Source organism: Lathyrus oleraceus, chromosome 1, assembly GCF_024323335.1.
Source record: "Lathyrus oleraceus cultivar Zhongwan6 chromosome 1, CAAS_Psat_ZW6_1.0, whole genome shotgun sequence".
NCBI classification, from domain to species: Eukaryota; Viridiplantae; Streptophyta; class Magnoliopsida; order Fabales; family Fabaceae; genus Lathyrus; species Lathyrus oleraceus.
The window spans coordinates 445,893,596-445,915,151 of NC_066579.1; the positions used below are offsets into that span (position 1 = coordinate 445,893,596).

At 34.9% G+C, this 21,556-nt stretch overlaps 2 protein-coding genes across 2 annotated transcripts; one reads left to right on the forward strand and one right to left on the reverse strand.

Annotated features, from left to right (window-relative positions):
- Positions 1 to 13,667: 13,667 nt before the first annotated feature.
- LOC127082242 (pentatricopeptide repeat-containing protein At2g29760, chloroplastic) lies at positions 13,668 to 15,464 on the reverse strand. The gene has a single exon (XM_051022487.1). The coding sequence runs from the start codon at positions 15,411 to 15,413 to the stop codon at positions 13,857 to 13,859; it is 1,557 nt and encodes a 518-aa protein (XP_050878444.1). The 5' UTR covers positions 15,414 to 15,464; the 3' UTR covers positions 13,668 to 13,856.
- Positions 15,465 to 15,474: 10 nt separating this feature from the next.
- Positions 15,475 to 21,099, forward strand: LOC127082250 (putative tRNA (cytidine(32)/guanosine(34)-2'-O)-methyltransferase). Its single transcript, XM_051022494.1, has 12 exons — positions 15,475 to 15,700; positions 15,819 to 15,876; positions 15,959 to 16,052; positions 16,225 to 16,274; positions 16,965 to 17,014; positions 17,390 to 17,498; positions 18,200 to 18,260; positions 18,503 to 18,555; positions 19,035 to 19,127; positions 19,695 to 19,758; positions 20,383 to 20,490; positions 20,672 to 21,099. Exons 2-12 carry the CDS (start codon positions 15,850 to 15,852, stop codon positions 20,911 to 20,913), a joined length of 951 nt encoding a protein of 316 aa, XP_050878451.1. The 5' UTR covers positions 15,475 to 15,700; positions 15,819 to 15,849; the 3' UTR covers positions 20,914 to 21,099.
- The last annotated feature ends 457 nt before the right edge of the window (positions 21,100 to 21,556 follow it).

Genomic DNA, 21,556 nt, shown 5'->3' on the forward strand with positions numbered 1-21,556 from the left:
TTCCCTCCCATTAAGCACTGACCACTCACGGATAGCTGCCCTAAAGTCATCAAGTGTGTTGAATTCCATACCCCACTTGAATATAAAGTCTTTGTTTAGATGCTCTTTCCTAAACCTAGCATACTTGGGCCTTTCTTCATCACAAGAATCATCTGGGTCAGAACTATTCAACTCATCACTATAGTATACATCATCTGAATCCATACTCTTATTGGGCTCCTCCATACTGTTATTGGGCTCCCACCTAATAGGCTTAGTAACATCTATTCCTTCAAAACCATCAAAGTAAGCAGTAGCTCTTTCATCTTCACTGTCATCTAACCCCTCTACCTTCTCCTCATCTAACCCATCAATTCCATTATCAGGGGGGTGGTCATCATCATTCACACATTTAGGTTCCCTATCAGCAGGGTCCATGTTCCCAGTACTATGTTCAACATACAAATCTCCTTTCACATTCATTGCACTAAAGTATAGAGCAAAATCATCAACAACATCATCATCTTTCCTAATCAGAAAAAAACCATCTTGAATTTCTAAAACTTTTGTCCATACCCTAACACAATCAGCCTTATACCCTAACCTACTCAACAACTTCTCAATGTTATCCATGTTCCAATTTGAAACATGTATCCCATTAACTGTCGTATCCGTACCCCCTCTGTATATAATTTCTTCTTCAAAAACCCTGTAAAATTCACCCCCATGGTGGAGTGTAACACTAAAGTGTTGTGAATCCTGTCAATATATTATACCCACATGTCAAAGATTGTTGATTTCAAAATTTTACCCTACGACATTGATGAACTTCAAATTTTTACTAACCTCGGACTTTGGACACTTCTTCTTCGTATTCGCTGAGGTTGTCTTCATCTTCGTCTTCACTGAGCTGGATCGCTTCTTCGTATTCGCTGAGGTTGTCTTCATCTTCGTCTTCACTGCGGTCGTCTTTCTCGTTTGCTTCGTTCCCTGCATTCTTCTTCTTCGTCTTCGTCTTCCCCTGGAAATTTCGTCTTCGTCTTCCCTGCTATGTTCAGAACCCTAATTTTCTAAGGGGGTATTTGAAATTAAAAAGTGTAAAATGACACATAATCACTTTAACAAAATTAAAAATATGCCAGGTGTAGGACCTCTTATTAGATTCCATGCCACCTGGATATTAGGGGGTTCTATGAAGGAATCTACATAACATAAGGGGGGGTTTACAAAAAATATTTTTACAGGGGGGTAATCCTAAACTCGCTAACATTACAGGGGGGAAAAGTGTATTTAACCCTAATTTAAAAGTTAAAAATTATATCTTTAAATTAGAATTAATTTTGAAAATTGAAAATTGTATTTGTTAAATGTACTAATGTTTGACGATCTCCAATAAATGGGGTGTGTCAGAGCCTTTAGGATTATCAGGCTATTGAGAGTATTGAGAATTAATTTATTTAACTGATGTACTCTTGAATTGTGGTTGTCTCTTCAATGTGATGATACTCATGTATAGTCTAACAAAAATAAATTATTAAAGTGACAACTTTTTTTTGCCTAACTTTCTTGAACATTTACTTACATACAATTTTATTTAATCTACTTATCTTACTACCGTCTTTCATTTTCAACACAAAAAATACTCTTCAACTGGTTTAACATTTGGAAAAGCAATAAAAAATTAATATTTAACTTAAACAATAGAGATTAACATTCAACAATAGAATTAGAAATCAACATATATTTTGAATATGTAATGAAATACGTATAACTATTGATTGTCCTAACATAACATAGAGAAGAAGAGAGAACAAAAATCAACACTTACTTAATAGAGAAGAAGATGTGAGAACAAAAATCAATATTTACTTAACATGGAGAAAACAAGGAGAGAAATAATGTTGGTAGACATTGGAGAAGGAAAGCGGTGTTAGCGCGCTGCGATGGAGACAAAGAGGAGAGAAACACGAAACATATCAAGAGAGAAGAGAATAAAGATTTGTTTAAGTAAAGAGTGCGCAATCTAAAAGGGGTGAATTAAGTTTTAAGACTTCTTCACGTTTTTAGGCGATGATGCTTATGTTCTTATTTTTCTGAAAATATTTCTATGAAATTATGAAGAAAAGTGCATAAATATAAATGCAAGAATGTAAAGAACATAATGATATATTCTGGTTCCTCTTTCCAAACAAGAGTACTTCAATCCCCTCAGATCCCATGAGAGATTTTCACTATAGTCAGATCTTTGTACAAGCCTACCACTAAGACTTCTCTTATAATCTTTTAACAATAACAAAGAAGCACACCACTTCCTTGATTTCACAAAACACAAACAATTATGGTGGACTTGGAATCATTCTGATTCAAAGAACTTTTTCAACAAATAGAAATAAAACTCTTCCTATTTGCAAATTTCTGTAATAATTACAACAACTTTCTTACTGATAAAAATCACCTCACCCTTGGTGAAAATTGTAACAAACAAATTAAATTTAGTTTGGACAGACTTTGCAGCAGATTTGAGCTTTGCTGCTTTTTCTAATATACTGAAAATTCAATCTTCTCCTTCAATGAACAAATCAATATGATATAAGTATTTAAGTGCTAAAGTGTTTTCACTAAACTTTTCTACATATGATTGAAAATTATGCAGGAAAAAATTTCTTTGTCAAATATTACTAACATTTAAAAACAAAAGAAAATTATTCATGAAAGAGGTGTTTTGAACAATGAAAAATTTGGCATTTATAGTGACACATGATACCCTTTGAAATACATGACAATGCTTTAGAAATAATCAGAAAATATGTTGCTATGATTTAGAAAGGTGTCTATGAACACGTGCCATGAAAATGTATGAAAAGATTCAGAATTTTTTTATTTCCTACAAATGACAATTGATTGACCTACTATGTCAATCGATTGCTATAATTTTAACATTAAAAAAATATACAAAATTACACTATGACAATCGATTTCTTTAGGCAAAAAATGGAATGGTCAATCGATTGCTCCAGGATGTAAATCGATTGTTGTAGTGTTTAATTCCAAAAAGTGCTTGGTCGAGTGTTTACCGTGAAAATTGGTAAACAACTGTTGATCTTCCAATTACTAAATTTGGTTACTTACAGGATCGATCAGATTGATCATAGGACATATGCTAATTATTTGTTAAAGTGAATTCTAGTGAACATAAACACTTCGACAGTGTTTGCAATAATAGTGATTCATGAAGATACTTAAAAAGAAAATGACCAACACAAAATAAAGAGAACGTTGTAAGAACGAAAATAAATGACAACAAAGATAAATCCTTTAAATAAAGAAATATTTCTGGAAAATAAAGATGTATTGAATTACTTCAAAGTAAATGACAATGATGTAAATTGAACGTACATTTCTCAATTTACTGTTTCTCTACACACGAATACTTGGTAAATTTTATAGATTTTGTACACATTTTTAACACACACGATCCTAGCACTAAGACCTTTTATTTATACTAACCAAAATAACCGCTTATAACGACCTTTCTATCACATTGAGACAAATGGCGTTTTGCATGGATGCAACTATCTACTATGCTCCACGTGTATCTTCAGCAATTCAGATAAGAACAAAAGTTCCCTCCTTTATTTGAATTTGAATCTCTCGTCGCAAAAGTCTTCAAACACTAAAAATATTTCTAAGTCACTGCAGCATCTTGCTCCTCTCATCAAGGCATCTTTGACTAGAGCTCCCAATATCAGATCTAGTCTAAACATCTTCACAGGGAACTCCATTTCCTAATTCTAATATGGGCGTCGAAATTAGGAGCCAACAAATTGCCCCCCAAAAATATCATTTTCGACACATAAAAGAAAAAGGCATTTTTTGAGAACACACTTCGACGCCTTGGACAATTCTGGCGTGTCACTAAATGTCCCAATGTTACAAAAACTTTTCAGTTTCTCCCAGCTGTCTTGTGACGTCAGAGTCATCATTACCTATGACGCCTTAGATAAGAAGTCTGGGTCATAGGTTTCGCCCATATGTTTGAGTCCTGTTATGGCAGCAACGTCGAACAATGTGGGTGTCATCATACCACGGGGAAGGTGAAAGGTGTGATGGGTACTATCCCAAAAGTACAAAGAAGAAACTAGCATAGACTGACAATAGCCAGGTCCTACTTTCAACAATTGTATCAGGTCGAAGATGCCCATTTCTTTCCAGACCTGGGACTTCTTTTTCTCAATTTTTTCTAGCCAACTCAAATAATTAGAGGGATCTCGAAATAAGGGACATGACCAAAATACCCTGAAACCTTAGTTCATATAAGTCAAGTCGATGGGTTCCTCAGTCGAAGGGTTACCGTGGTTATCTGGATGAGGGTTTTCATCAGTATGGGTTTCCTCATTGGCCTTGGGTTTTTTGACACAAGCTATGGGTTTATATGTATGATAAGTGGGGAAAAATTCCTTGAGCCTGTCAGGATCAACATTTGGGTTTGACAGAGGTCCTAGCACTGCATGAATTTTCCCAGAAATAGAAATAGGAATTAGTACCTGAGATTGAAAAATCATCCTTTGTTCTTCAGTTAATGGTTCTGGAATGTACTGTTGGTTACCCACGGTGTTTGGGCCCAAGATCTTGTCATCAAGTGGAAGGCTTTGAGATTTCTTGGAATCTTTGGTGTTTTTGTTGGATTCTTTAATGATTTTTGTAGATGATGCTATTGTTGGAAGGAGGAACCGAAGTAGGTTTTTGCTTAAGGAAGATGAAGAATGGAAGAAGTGTGGTTCTTTGAGAAGGATCATAATGCGAAGAGTTGAGAGAGAAAAAGAAAGATAAAATATTGAGAATGTCCATTTGTATGTTGGGAATTGGAAACAATTTTTTTAGGCATTAATGGGGAAAGAGAAAGTGGACACGTGTTAGTGTAAATGGCCATGATGAATGGTAGCAGTTAATGGCTAGGCACGATTTCCTAAAGGTTAGGAAACATGATGATTACCTAAGGATCCTCACGTGGGTTCTGAAGCAACATTTTGCTAAAATGATCATCATGACGGGGACATCATAGCAGAGGAATAGTTATGCGATGTCGAAATAAGTTTGTCAAGAAATAAAACAATACCTTTTTCTTCTATATATCGAAAAGAGGCATTGTTTGGGGGATAATTTGTTAGGTGGGAATTTCGACATCAGGTTAGATGTGATAAGATAAGGAAAGAGAATGCTCTGTGGGGTTAACTAGGATTTTGGCAAACAAGTTGTTCGACAAGAATATGAAACTTAGGATGTATCGAAATCTGTCTTCTGTGTAGGAAGATGAATGTGACACTTAGGGATAATCTCAAGTTCAGAAGGTTACTTCGACGGAAAGGTTGTCCGACATATATTTGAATTTTGAATGGCAAGGGAGTAACCGTATTTCATTCTTATCCATTTTTATAAGAAGGGATACGTGAAGCATTCTCATGAGTCGAAGGCATGCCGAGTGTAACGTGTCAGCGCCTGAGAAAAGATTCGTTGGAGGCAGTTATTTTGATTTAGTATAAATAGGCATCCTAATGTTAGGATCGGGGTGTTTAAATTACTGCACAATCAATCACATTTACTCAAAGTTTCCAGTGTGTAGAGAAAAGAGTACAATTGAGAATGTACGTTTGATAAGACCATTATACTCATATCAATTAAAGTTCATTTACATCTTCTTGTTTAACAATTGTCTTTTACTATCAGTTATTTATCAAACATTGTTTTATACTTCACTTGCATTTTTTCCATTTATCTTCTTAAAAACGCTTTCATCAAATATTTTTATTTAAGGATACTGTCGAAGTGTCCATATTCTCATATAAGATTTTTAGAACAATAACACATGCCCTCAGATCAATTTGGTCGATCTTGTGAATAACCAAAGTTTCTGTAATTTGGAGGACCAGCGGTTGTTTACCAATTTTCACGGTAAACACTAACAAGACCAAAAGCCACACAACTTCAAAAAATCAAGAACTTTATAAGCAAATAAAAGTGACTCTCTTAAAAAGATCACTTTAGCTCCACAAACAAGCAAAGAAAATCAGGGTCAAACCCTACCTATTAAGGAAACAACAACGAGAGCCCAACAAGGGTAAACTACTCTTAAAGTAGAATCCTCTAGAAAATATTGTAAAAAACTCCAACTCAAGAAAGATCATAAACACTCAAAATTGATATTGTCTCAAGCACATGATATGGTTGAATAAGCAAAAAAAAGATTAAATAAGCAAAAAAAAATGGAAAACAAAATAGATAAAGATAATAACCAAAAAAGAAAATCTCCAACAAGAGAGAGGAAAATAAGAATCCCAATGACAGGTAATGGAAAATTGTAGGAAAGAACACCAACAAGCCTTCCAAAAATAAACATTGCCTCCAGAATCTGGAACTTCACTCCCTCAAAGACAAACTATCGATGTAAGGACAAAACAAGGTTCACCTTTCACTCTAAGAAAGAATAGGGGTCACAAAAGGTTATACCAAGAAAGTATTTACAAGACCAAATGATCACTATGTCCAACAATTCCTTTTTAGTATAACTCAACCTGAATAAATTAACTCATTTCGGGATTTTCCGATAGCCCACTCTACAAAATTTCAAAACTGAGATAAGTCATACCTAACTCTAGACATAGACTCAAAAGATCTCACAATATCTATGATCAATCTTATACTTCTAGAAAGAATCAACCCTCAACCAAGTCATCTAATGACATTATACCAAATGGAGGGTGTCATGTCATAAGAGACAAGAAGATGGTCGTAAGACTCACTAAATTCATGGCAAAAGAAACAATCAATGTTATATGGGCCAATAATCACCATACACCTAAATGGATCAATAATCACCATACACCTAAAAACTTTATCCTAGGTAATGGTTCTATCTCCAGGGACGTCCCCAATTAAAGTCCGGCCCAAGAGGTCAACGCCTCCCAACACCCTCCATGTAGCAACCTCCATCTCCACTTACCTAGAAGCATCAAGTTAACATGACACAAATATCTAACATCTTGAGCCTTCATCTTTCTTAGGCTTACACACAATCGACCAAGGAACCCAAGTTATCTTACCTTTGCGAGTGATTCTCTTCCAAAGAAAATTCATGTGAAACTAGACTCTTCCAGACTGGCTACCTTCGACCAAAGAACCCAAGTTATCTTACCTTTTCTTATTTTAAGGAAGGAAAAAAATAAAATGGGTATCAATTTAAGAACCGAGTTTAACTATATCACTCTGCCACCAAAGTTATTATACTTGTTACCCTAATACTCAAGCTTTCTCAATATTGAGTTAAACAAGGGTATTCAGTTAACAACTTGGCGGGGATTAAAGCCAATCAGGAGACTTAGATACTTAAATAGATGGGTATCAAGTTTGCAATGCAAAAATCCTCCCGCTAAAACTAAGAAATCAAAATCAACATTAACCTCTACCAAACTAATCTTAACAAAATTCACCTGAAGACCCAAAGCAACCTCAAAGACCCAAAGAATATATTTAATAACAGAAATATTATCAAGAGTAACCTCACCCAAAATCGACATGTTTTTGGGAAACTAAAGATGAGAAACCACAAGACTCGAGGTGTAACACCCTTCTAAAATACCCCAATAATTATTAAAACAACAAATATAAATCAGAGTAGATATGCAATTTAAGGGTGTCACACTTGACACTTCACACCATTCACCATAATAGCTTGTCATGCTCATTTATTAATCAAAATAAAACATTGCACAATTCGCAGGGGATAGAGATCTAATCAATCATGCAAACCATGTAACACATTACATGTAAAGTTGTTCAACAACCAAAATGAAAACAAAGTAAAACATCCCATCCCGATGTTACATCTACCAGAGCATGACCCACTAAGGAACTACACTAGACTTCAAGTACTAGCTTCTACTCAATCACTGCTCGTTACCTGAAACATAGTTGTAAGGGTGAGTTCCTCAATCGATATAATAAGCATTATAAAATATCATGTAATGCTAAGTAATTTAACACATTTCATCACCCAAATCAGATCACACATTCATCAACGGCAACATCAACTCAAAATCATAATCATACTCAACCCAACACAAAACACACGTATAATATTGGAATACATCCATTCATATTATACGCCATACATATATTATGCAATGAGACTCCATGCATGCGGTACCGACTATTCGTGAACACATAGTTCAACCTCACCGATCAAACCCAGATACGGCTACCAAGCTCACTAGTCCCACTCATTTGAGACCTAGTGACTCACTCACTAATTCCTCACCATGGGAATTAGCTACCACCCCAAGGGCTATGCTATGCACGCTAAATCACCTAGCATGCAAACATCAACAACAATCCACAATAACTCACTCACTAATTCCTCACCATGGGAATTAGCTACCACCATAAAGGCCATACTATGCACGCTAAATCACATAGCATGCAACATCAACAACAATCCACAATGGACATATGCTCACACTCTAAGCCATAAACAGTCCATTCACAATTGCATACATAACAGATACATTCACAGCATTATGCATACCATCACACATCATCAGCATATGTATCACAGAATCATATTCATATCATGCCAAATAATAAATCACAGTATTAGCACACTCTACTAATACCCCTACTGCTCAAAACAACGGGAAATGATCCCTACTATATCATACACCAATATAGGCCAATCATCAAATATGTCCACAATATTTAAATATCAATTTTTCACTTTTCAAACAGTGTTAACCGGTTAACGTCCTGGGTTAACCGGTTAACGCAACAACAGAACACGCTTCCTGGCACATTTTAACAGTGTTAACCGGTTAACGCCCTGGGTTAACCGGTTAACGCAAGACAGACAACAATTTCTCATAATTCATAACAGTGTTAACCGGTTAACACCCTGGGTTAACCGGTTAACGCAAGACAGAAAGCTGTTCCTGCGCTAACACGAACAGAATGCAGAATCCCCCGCATTTTTCGCCGTCGGAGGACTTCCGGACCTCCGATTTCAATTCCGTAAAAAGCTACACGTCCAGAAATTTACGATTCACCCACATATAGATTCAATTACAGTTTTAACATAACTTATTCATCACCATTTACAACATTCCTCATCCCAATTAGGGTCAATTCAATGGCTTATTACTACCCATTACATGTTAACCCATAATACCCATTAAACGACGATAAACCCCCCTTACCTGAGTTAATCCGGCAATCCTTTAGCTTCAAGCTTTTCCCTTCTTCAACCATTGTTCTCTTGCTCTTCCTCTTTGCCCTTTTCTCACTTTCTGTCGCTTCTCTGGTTTTCACGTGAAAAACCCTTTTTACCAAATGGAACTCTTTATATATATATTCCAACTTTATTATTCCAATAATAATAATCCAATAATATTCCAATTATTTAATTAAATTAATAAATATACTATTAACTTAATTTAAATAATTATCATATTTTATCGGGGTGTTACACGAGGTACCCACCTTAAAATCAAATAAGAGACCAAGATCTACAACTCTTTGAAACAAACCACTTAGGACCTCAATAACCATTGACTATGACCATCCTGCTTGAGGATCACTCAACTTCAGCCCTCAATGGATATTAATTTCTTGTGTGGGGCACATATTGACTAGGACCACCAATTTCCCAAAGAACACACAAGCATACATCCAAGCTTTCATCCTAACACCAAACTTAATTTGTCCATCATGTAGTTTAGAAAATTCCAACTAACAGAATCATAAATTTTCTCAAAGTACATTTTAAATATAAGACAATCTTTTTTAGATTTCCTAACCAAATCTACAATCTCATTAACAACCACCACTCCATGTACCAAAAGATGACATTTTATGAAAACGTCTGGTTAGGAGAAATAATCGTATCCATCGATATGACTAGTCTAATATCTAACACTTTATCAAGTAGTTTATGCAAGAAACCAACTAGGGAATTTAGTGATTTAGTCTAAAATCACTAAGAGAGGATGAAGACTCTACCTTTAAAATCAACATAGCAAAATAAAAGTAGAAGGAGCTAGATAAGGCGATAGTTACAAAAAAAATTGATTAAATACATCCTCCCAAAGAAGTTGTCGGAACCTCTTGAAAAAAATAAAATAAAACCCATTTGGACCGGAGCTTTTACTCCCCCTCAGACTCAACTACCACTATATCAATATCTAAAAAGATGAAGGGAGAGAAAAATACACATGGTTCTTGGGAGTGATAGTTTTTAAACCTACACCATCAAAAATCGATCTATCTTGAAAAGATTATGAAAATTGGTTGGTGAAGAATTTGAGAATCTCACCATACACCTCCTTCATCTTATCCATCCAAAAATTAAAACACAAAGTTTTGTGATTGTATTTTTCCTCAACCTACTCCTCATTGAAGCATGAAAATTGTTAGAAATGGCACTCATTGAAAAAAAAGAGACTAGATATAGAAGCAGGGAAAGAGTTAACAAAATTAGAATTTTTCATTATTCTCAATTATGTAATAATAGGAGAATTTATAGAGCAATTGAGTAACTAACTCTCGATATAATTCAGTTAGTTACAACTAATCTCTAACTAAATTTTATGAGGGATATTGTAGTATATTTATGAGATAGGTAGTTAAAATGAGGGCATAGTCCCAAAATTTGAGAGGTAGAGAGGTGATAGAAAAACCTTGGCCATTTCCAATGTGAACATGATGAGATCTTGGAAGAGAGATTGATTCCATGATATTAGAGGCATTAGGTGTTACATGGTGTGTGAATCCTGAGTCAAGATACCATGCTTGATCGTAGAAACATGTGTGAGTTGTAGTTACTAGTGCATGAGGTATAGGTGCAACATAGTGAGTGTTCAATGAAGGAATGATAGGCCTAAATGAGTTCATATGCATATGGTTTGGTGATCTATAAGTCGGTTGTCTTTTAGATCTACACACGACACGAGTATATGATAAGATACGTATCTGATACTACTTCGACAACTCAATCAAATTTAATTAGTAAGACTTAAAGAATAAGTTCAATTTGATAAGGATGAAGAATAAGAAGAATAAGATCACTAATTGGCATTAGAGTGTCAACAACTATACGAACGTCTGTGAGGAATTTTGCAATATAATGTGTATCCTTCGACAGTGACTGTATCTCTAATTTGAGTTGTTTGGATCATTTTTTCGCGAATGACAAAACTCATGTATTTCCTCCCAAAATTTCCACGAATGACGCAGTAAGACGAATTGAGAGAGAAGAGAATCGAGGACCGTCAATATAAGTCATGTGCATAGTAGAGAATCTTATCTTCCCATTTGACATAATCGTGGTTCTTTGAATCATATTCACGAGCTATAACTGTGAGAAAGTGTTTAAGAATTTGCGGTGTGACTAAAAACTTCAAAGTTTTTGTGCCATGTAGAACATTTTCTACTTGTTGTTTCCATTGACGATAGTTAGTTTCATCTAATTTCACAGCGATTCATTGCATAAACGTTGATCTTGCAGCAGCAATGACATCATCATGAGTTGTAGTAACTCAAGAAATTTGAGAAGGCGTGAAAAGGATGAAGAAAACATGAACACACAATGGATTTAGAGAAGTTCTCTAATACCATATTAGAGTTAACAAAATTTAGAAATTTTCATTATTCGCAATTTTGTTACAATAGGAGAATTTATATGGCAGTTGAGTAACTAACTCTCAATAGAATTCAGTTAGTTACAACTAATCTCTAACTGAATTCTGCTATGGACAATTCAAGGGCTAGAGAAGGGAATTATGCCACAACCTAATTCTTAATACAAGGAAAAGCTCAATCCTTCATCCTATACTTCTAATAGAAATAATCAGAGTTAATATCATATTGCCTAAGCTATCAATCCCTAAATCTTTAAGCAATTTGAGAATGCGTGGAATAGAGAAAGGACCAAAGATCTGAAAGATCTCTACTTCTTGAAGCAACGTCTGCATCCGAAAGGGGACCTTAATCCGCTTTAAGATTAAAAAAAACTAATACTTTCCAACAACACATTGATCTTAGTCTCTATAACACCAAACACTTCTCTCCCCCAACATTTAAGATAACCTTTCAGAGATTCGAGTTTCTCTTTAACGGCAAAAACTTTCCAACCAATAGACATAGAGTTAGTCCAAATATTCAAAACTATGTAATTAAAATCACTATGATCAATGTAGTGGTTGTTGAATTTATTAGGTAATTATCATAAACGTCAGATGATACAACCAACTGGGAAGTCATTCCCCATAACTCCCAACAAACATCGGAAGTAAAACGCCAACCTAGGAGAGACAAGTCAAAGAGCTCCATGTGATAGTTTTTTAAGAGAAGACTACATGTTTTGCAAAATCAGAAAGCCTTTGAGATCCATGACCTTCAATTTTCTCATGAACCAACGCACATAATTTAAATCTCCAACCACACATCAGACCTCACACTAGAGATTGCTGGTACACCTCACAAGATCTCTCAAAAGACCCCTTTTCTCGACAAACAAACATTTGGAATAAACATTCACAACATGACAAACCAAGTTAAGAGCTCCTTGACCCGCGGTCACAAAAATGAGTTACCCCAAAGAGAACGGCCTAAAGAGGTAAACTCATGTCTTTGCATATTTCCAAGGGTAACTTTTTATTTTCTACTCAAGCTTGTAGTTGTGTGGATCGTCTCTTGTCTGAGAACCTTTCCCAAGAGATAAACAATAGTTATTCGTTAATACTATCAATTGGTACCAGTTTCGATCAATTAAACATTTTCTTGTGTAAGGGATACATAGTATTAAACTCTTAAACAAATAGAAACTGATCCACATCAAATTTTAATTCCATGTATTGGATCATTCATGCTAACTGACAAGGAAACAGGCTCTCTTGAGAAGAATCACTTTAATTGAATCAAGATCAAGTAGTGCTATAAAATGAAAAGGGTTTGGTAAAATGGTCAAATAAGATGTTGAGTTAAATATGAATGAGTAAATCTTGAATTTGATTCTAAACTTCCACAATATCTTTTATATGGTTCATGAAATATAAAAATATAATAAATAATCTCTAAACTATATTTACAATCTATCAAGTTAATCACTAAACTATCCCACTCCTCCAGCACTGGCACCTTGTGGAACCCTTCTATCTAACCTTGTAGGTGAAACCAGGGAAGGAAGTAGATAGACCAACATTTGTTGCCACAAGAACAATCTTTCAATTTCTTGCATTTCTTCGAGTTATCATGGATTCCTTACATTGGGTAAAACAACCATTTCATTGCAATTCAGGGGAAAGAACCACTAAAATCAACACAAATTACGAGCATGACCACAGCAGCAGCGCTACACTACCAGAATGATTCACCATCCTAGTAGAAAAGCACCCATCGAAATCAAAGTTGGTATCAAATTCTCAGCTGACTGGCTTTTCACTATCGTATAATTTGATGCACCCATGAAACAGCCACAATTTATAGCAATAGAATTGTTAACTTGACAAATTCTCTCGTGTGATTTGACAGTACATCACATAGGCAAGTTAGACATTTAAGAGGTGAAATTGGACACGAGTCTTGAGTTTAATTCTATATGTTGAATATACATTATAGGTTATACTTTTGTCATCGAATTCCACTGCTTGCTGCCAATCGAAGCATTTTATTAACTTGTACAATAATGGAATAGATCACATATTGAGTCTAAGTTATGAACCGACTATAGAGAAACATCGACACAGGTCTCATTCAACCTTTGGAGTTTCTACTGTTGTTTGGTACCACCGCAGTGTTGTGTTACACAGCTTCATCAATCTTCCCTAAAGATCCCTCTAAGTAACATATAAACTTGAATCCAATCTAACCTCAGGTTCAACCCAGCTAAATCCAGCTACTTTCTTCAATCCAGGGCCTCTCATTGTTTCCCTAACCTTATTAGCATCCTCCCACCTGTCAGAACTTGCATAAAGATTGGATAATAAAGCAAGAGTACCAACACCAACATTTTTTTCACCTAGTTGTCCCCTAATCCATTCAGACATCTCTTCATTACCATAAATTTTACAAGCCTGAAGAAGAGAACCCCAAATAGGTCCCTCCGCTTCAACAGGCATACCTCTAATGAAAGCCACAGCTTCCTCAAACATACCAGCACGTCCATACATATCTACCATGCAACCATAATGCCTCATTTGTGGCACAATGCCATAACTATCTCTCATAGCTTTGAAGAACATCATTCCATCAGTAACCAAACCAACATGGCTACATGCAGACAACAACCCAATAAAAGTTACATCATCAGGTAACACCCCATGAACCAACATGTGTGAAAACATCTGCACAGCTTGTTTGCCATATCCATTCATAGCCAATCCACAAATAACAGTACCCCAAGAAATAACATCCTTACGAACAACCATGTTAAATACCTTCAACCCCATTTTCATATCACCACATTTAACATACATGTTAACCAATGCATTTCCAATATTTCCATCAATACCAAGGTCAGACCTTTGGTCAATATAAGAATGCACCCAACACCCCAAACTCAAAGAACCAACAGAAGCACAAGCTGACAACACAGTTACAACCGTTGCCTCATTAGGTTCAGCTTCTCCACTAACCACCATTTGTTTGAAAACCTCAACCGCCTCATCACAGTGTCCTCCACGTGCATAAGCCATTAATAAAGTAGTCCAAGAAATAACATCCCTTTTAGACATTTTCACAAACACCTTATGTGCATTCAACAAAGACCCACACTTTGCATACAAATTCAACGCAGCATTACAAAAAACAATGTTCCCATCAATCAATGACTTCATCCCGTAAGCGTGAACAGCTTTACCAAACCTAAGAGCTCCGAGAGTAGAACAAGCGGAAAAAGCACTTACGAGAGTTAACACATTGGGCTTCACGTTCATGGAAGAGAAAGCCTCGATAGCTTTGGATTCGAATCCGCATTTCGAAAGACCCGAGATTAGCGAGGTCCATGAAACGACGTCAGGGGAAGGAATTGATTGAAAAACGTGCGTAGCTGAAACGACGTCGTTGGAGGAAAGGTAGAAGTGGAGGAGCGAGTTGTGGATGAAGCGGTCGGAGATGTGACCGGATTTGATGAGACGCGCGTGTATTTCGAGACCTTTGGAGATCGCGTGAAAAGAGGAACAAGCTTTGAGCACGTGGGTGAAGGTGTAGTAGTTGTGAGAAGAAGAATCAGAGTGAGAGAGCATTTGGTTGTAGAGATTGAAGAAAGCATTGCCATCGTCTTCGTGAGATTTTGCAAGGAGTGCGAGGTTTTGGTTTAGAAATTGGGGATTAGGGTTTCTTATTAATTGAAATTGAGCGAGTTTCGCAAATTGATTCAGATTTTGAAGTTTCATTTGTATTCTTGTTATTGTAATGTTCCCTCCAACCCAAATTGGATTTGGGTTATAAAACAGACCGGGTCAAGTTTGTTTAAACGGGTCGACCCGGTTTATGTTATACTTCAAATTACCTATATACCTAGTGCCTTCTAATTTCTAACATCATAGCTCTTACAATAACTTCGAACACTGAACAAGATTCTTCATTCAATTCGATTTTACTCTCTTGAATTCTTCTTGCTTTGTTTTTTGCGTTTTAGTAGCTAGTGAATGTTGTTGGATAGTTTGATTCAGGAGAAAAGGTATGTAATATATGCATGTGTTGAAATGCACACTAGGTGTTTGAGAAAATGACTAAAACAGAGAAACTGTTTTCTGTTTACATGGTTCTTCTCATTTTATTTTTTTTGTTGTTCACAGAATTTGAGGCAGAGTAAGTGAGGGAGAAATTATGGGCAAAGCTTCAAGGGATAAGAGGGTATGGTTGATTTAATTCATTGTTATTTTCTTGTCTTGTCTTTTTTGGGGGTTGACTTCATCTTAGCTAAATTGATTTCCAGGATATATATTACCGGAAAGCAAAGGAAGAAGGTTGGCGTGCTCGAAGTGCCTTTAAACTCCTTCAGATAGATGAAGAATTCAACATTTTTGAAGGTACACATCCTCAATCTTGAAATCCCGTTTTAAATTGTTGAGTTTTTTTTTGCCCTCTGTCATGAATATACGAATAGTGATTGTAGCTAGTGTCTCAGAAATAATGGAAGGTTCTAGCAAACATTTTGTTCCAGCGTATTTCTTACAGTTTGAATTTCGATCTTTTATGCAGGGGTAAAACGTGTTGTAGATTTATGTGCTGCACCAGGCAGCTGGAGTCAGGTATTGCTGATGAAATTATCACTGACCTGGCATATGACTCGTTCTCAATCATATAGACATTTATTATTTAACAACTTATTTCATATTTAACACAACCATTCACCCGTGTTGTGAGTTTAGCTAATGAGTTTATTTTTTTTTCCCTACTGCTTCATTATTTCCATAATTGTCCCAACTTATAATTCACTTTAAGGAAGGGTTTGAATTTAAACGTAGAGTTCATTATCATTGTTTATAAACATAATTTCACGATGTCTCGTGTTGTGGCTAATGTCAACAAACATTTGACTAGGTCAAGATTCTAGTGTCCCCCTCAAAGATTCCATCTATATAAAATACAGTAACAAAATGTTGGACATACCAATGCAATTGAAGGAGACAGAATGCACCAAAAAAACAAGTTGTACTGAAAACCGCTTGTTTATTGGAAATAGTATTTAATTATTTACAGTCTTGGTTATATTATGAGACCTAGCAAAAACTATTTGCTGTATTGCTAAAATAAGTAACACTATTAAGGATGAGAACCAAATCGGACTTACGTATGAGTCATTAATGTTAGGATAACAACACGAGTTTAAAGTTATTACCCTGCATAAACAATAGGAGGGGGGAAAGACAAGATCAAGCATTCATAAATCTCACCTGGCAGCCATCCTGATATCTAAATACTTAAATTTTTGTATGCAGGTTTTGAGTCGTAAACTGTACCTTCCAGCCAAGCTTGTACCTGATGCAAAGTAAGTTGATTTTCTTTGGAAGTTCTATGCTCTGTTAAGGACTTCCTTTACATTGAGGTCTCACATCCTGTAAATGCATTCTAGGACCTAGGGTTGAAATTAAGCTCAAACTATGCTCTCTTTCTCTGTTGGTCATAGCTATGTTCATTTGATAACCTTTTAGTACTGTTCTTATAAAATAAGAATTTTATTAGGCAATCTCTGAATCAGTTTGTGATTTTTTTCCAATATTTTTTTCTAATTGTTTTGAATTCATTGATTTCCTTTTTCTTTTTTGTTTGTGCTGTATTTTATGTTAAGGATGATCCTTTCCTTCCAAACACTGTTAATTACTCTATCGACAACGTTAACTCCTTGCTGCATCATGATCTACAGGGATGAAAATCTTCCTCTTATAGTAGCTATTGATTTGCAGCCAATGGCTCCGATTGAAGGTGTTATCCAGGTGCAGGGTGATATAACTAATGCTCGGACTGCTGAAGTGGTATGTACATCTGTGTTATTTTAATTCTGTTAACAAATGTCTCTTGTTTCCATTTTTGAAACAAGTTTTCAGTATGCCACTCTTGTCTCAGTAGAATTAGAAGACGATATCAGTTCTTTTTCTTATCTAAACTCTGTTACTCAAGTTTCATCATGCAACCAGGTTTATTAGCAATTTAGATTTATCAGAACATATGTATGCATTACGAGTTTCATTTGATATAATTGTTTCTCCTCTCTAACATTTATGATAGAACATAATGATACCATTGATTTATGTTTCCATCCTAACCTTGTGGAAAAAGGTTGTTTGTTATTTCTACTCTGTCAAAGATAATGGTTTTTCTCTGCTTTCTTATGCTATACTTGTTTCTTTTTTCTTTTTTTTTCCCAATTGTTTTTGCTTAGTTTATGTTGTGAGAAAGACTGTTTGAAATAGTGAAAAGAGTAAAGACATGGTGTGATCATTTGAAGAGTTAAATCCTTGCTTTATAAAATCAACCCAATTCATGTGTATAGATTTGACATGTACAAGTATATCACTTGTTGTTCTTAATTGATCCTTTGCTGCTAGAGTCTATGGTTTGTTGGAACTGGAAAGAATGGACCTTTTTGAGGTTGCTTTATCCCGTCAGTGAAACTTTCGTTGATGATTATTGTACCTATGTTTGTAAACAACATTTTTTCTCTTGTTCTATTCAGGTCATTAGACATTTTGATGGTTGCAAGGCCGACTTGGTTGTGTGTGATGGTGCTCCTGATGGTAAAGAAAATGCATAATTTAAGCTCATAATATCTTGATACATAATATTTACCAAACAGCTACAATGATATGACACTGTTTCTTTTAACCTCGACCTCTTTCATGGGACCAACGAAAATCAATTTATCTCTCTTTGGTTACTCCATGACATTTTTAACACATTCCATGGAAAAACTCTATGATACTTAGTCTTTTCCTCATTCGGTTAGTAGTTTAAAAATATAGCTTCATTTCTTTTGCAGTTACCGGGCTTCATGATATGGATGAATTTGTTCAATCGCAACTCATACTTGCTGTAAGTATTTAATTTCTTTCATTATTATTATTATTATTATTATTATTATATTATTATTATATTATTATTATTATTATTATCATTATCATCATTATTATTATTATTGTTATTATTATTATTATTATTATTATTATTATTAATTGCACTTTATATCTTTTTGGTTTGCCATCTTGATGCTTGATAGTAGTTAATTATCCTTGTCTAAAATTGGGGATGACAGACAATATTGAAGGCTATAAAATCAGTGACCTTGCCTTTAATTTTTATTCTTCTTTAACCTCTTGCCAAGCAATGATGTATAGATTTATGTTTGCTATTTCCAATCAGGCTACTCCTGTGTCTAATAAGCACATATCAGTGCACAGTTTGTAGTTTAATTCAAATGAATTATTCTTTGTTTTGCTTAAATTTTCTAAATTTTGTTTGACCATCCTGTTGGCTTTTTATTGCAATTGATGCTAAGTAATTACTCCTTGCAGGGGTTGACAATTGTTACTCATGTCCTGAAGGAAGGAGGGAAGTTTATTGCAAAGATATTTAGAGGAAAGGACACAAGCCTTCTATACTGTCAGGTATTTGAAGCTTCACTTTGCCATTATGATTTTAGGCATTGGAGACAAACACATTGTTTAACATGGCATAAATATGTTTAGTTTTAATCTCCTGCAGTCGTCTACCTTTTAATTAGCTTTTGTAAATTGTAACTTCTGTAGTGAAGGGACAGTTGATGCTCATCTCTGAAATTTATGGTTAACCAGAGAATAAAAGTTCCGAATCTTTGTAAACAATAAAAGTAATACATATTCCAGTAAGACTTCTAACTTTGAAAGTTAGATCATAGAAAAGATCCAGAGTTTTGCCAAAATTCTGAAGGGAAATAATGGGCCAAATGATTGCTAACAAAGTAATTGACTTTGAAGATTACTTTTCTGAACTGTTTCTGTCACTTGTAGCATGTCTAGACTGGAACTTAGAACCTACTCGTGACTATCTAAAGTTTTCATTGTACTTCTGAAACTTTTTTATTGCTCTGCTTTCTGCTAAAATAAGTCATAGTAAGTGGGAAGTGGAAAAGGTGTATCATAGTCTGAATACAAAATTCATAATTCCATATACTAAGTAGCCTTTTTTGCTTGCAGCTAAAATTATTTTTCCCGGTGGTGACTTTCGCAAAACCAAAAAGCAGTCGTAATTCCAGCATAGGTAAGAATTTTAGTTTCCATCATAGAAAAGAATTTTATTTTCCAGCTTTGTTTGTTACAATTTTTGACATGCATATTTTTTCTGCTCTTTATAGCTTCTTTTTGAACTGTATCGGGGAGCATTTGTCATAGCTTAAGAATTGGCAGTCATGCTACTCATTAAGGGCCTATTTCGATTGACTTATTTGATCCTATCTATTGTTATAAGTTTGTAACACCGTTTGGAAGATTTTATCAAAACAGCTTATGACATTTTTTATATATTTTTTTGAATTTATTTTTATAAATTCTTCAAGATAACTAGTGAAAACAAGTTATGACATATATAAAAACAATTTAAATGCATTTTATTTTTTGTTATAAAAACAGATAATGCTAGTATCTTCATAAACGCTTATTTTGTTAAGCATTTGTGTTGTAAGCTACAAATAAGTTGTTTATCCAAATAAGCCCTATATGTTCCAGAAGCTTATATATTATCTAACATCGTATATGAGATTCAAATATACTACTTGTTGAATTTAGTTCTTCCTCTTGTGCTTGTGCCTCCAAACACCTTGCCATATGGGTGGAAAAGTAGGTTAATACTATCTGTGCTAATTATTGTGTTGTTCCACCCCTGCAGAGGCATTTGCAGTTTGTGAAAACTACTCCCCTCCTGAAGGATTCAATCCGAAAGATCTTCATCGGCTACTTGAGAAAGTTGGAAGTCCATCAGGGGTAGAAGATACAGGTACGACAGTCCTTAAAAGCAATCACAAAATAGGAATTAATTTAGCTTCAATTTCCCCCATTGAATGAAGTCTGCTTAATTAATCATCATAACAATTTTTTGTTGTTGAATTTCCTACTATCGCAAATACTTATTTTGATGGCATTGATCTGGAGTAATTAATTTGATGGTGTGGTTGCAGATTGTGTTAGTGGGTGGTTGGAAGGCTCTAATAAGGTGTATATCCCATTTCTAGCTTGTGGGGATCTCACTGGATATGACTCTGATAGGTCATATCCACTACCTAAAGTTGTTGGAGGAACATATCAGAGCTTGGATCCAGTACAACCACCTATTGCCCCTCCTTACAAGAGAGCCCTAGAGTTAAAAAAAGCCTCAACTCAAGGATTCAGAGAACATGAAAATCTTTCTTTGGAATCCTGATCTTGCATATCCACTGTTTATTCATAATCCCTTAAATTCCTTGCTAGCCTTTTGTTGTCACTGTTTTTTTAAATGAATACAAATTATTTTATGGATAATTATCCGAACTTATTATCTGATTCACTGGATAACAACCTTGATGATGTTTAAACTGTTTGTAATCTAATTAGATTGAATTGAGATTTAGTTCGATCTATTTTCTTTTATATATATATATATATATATATATATATATATATATATATATATATATATATATATATATATATATATATATATATATATAAAGGTGCTATTAGTATGTGCACTCTTTTTAGTTGGACACTAAAAGCTCTTCTTTTTCTTGAATTCCTCTTAAAATCATTTTTATATTGAAGATTCATTTTTCTCTTTCTTTCTATCAGTTTATCCAGATCTCCTTCCAAAAGTTCAACCGCCCTTTTTTTTAGTGACACTTAATTTGTGTGGGTCATAACTCAATTATAGGGTGTGATCATTCGCCCAATTAAGAGGAAATCAATGTCCTCATCTTCTTCATATATGCCTTCTGAGAATTTGGCACTACCCCCTTATCCGGAGGAATTTGTTATTCCAGCCCTTATAGTTCGACGTATAGGGGAAAGGATGGATTGCCCATCTAATC

Bases quoted from the DNA above. Each gene is read 5' to 3' on its own strand.
- LOC127082242 (XM_051022487.1), bottom strand. From the start codon at position 15,413: ATGAAACTTCAAAATCTGAATCAATTTGCGAAACTCGCTCAATTTCAA.
- LOC127082250 (XM_051022494.1), top strand. From the start codon at position 15,850: ATGGGCAAAGCTTCAAGGGATAAGAGG. The intron at 17,499-18,199 runs GTATGTACATCT...TGTTCTATTCAG, and splicing joins ATGCTCGGACTGCTGAAGTG to GTCATTAGACATTTTGATGG. The intron at 19,759-20,382 runs GTAAGAATTTTA...CCACCCCTGCAG, and splicing joins CAGTCGTAATTCCAGCATAG to AGGCATTTGCAGTTTGTGAA.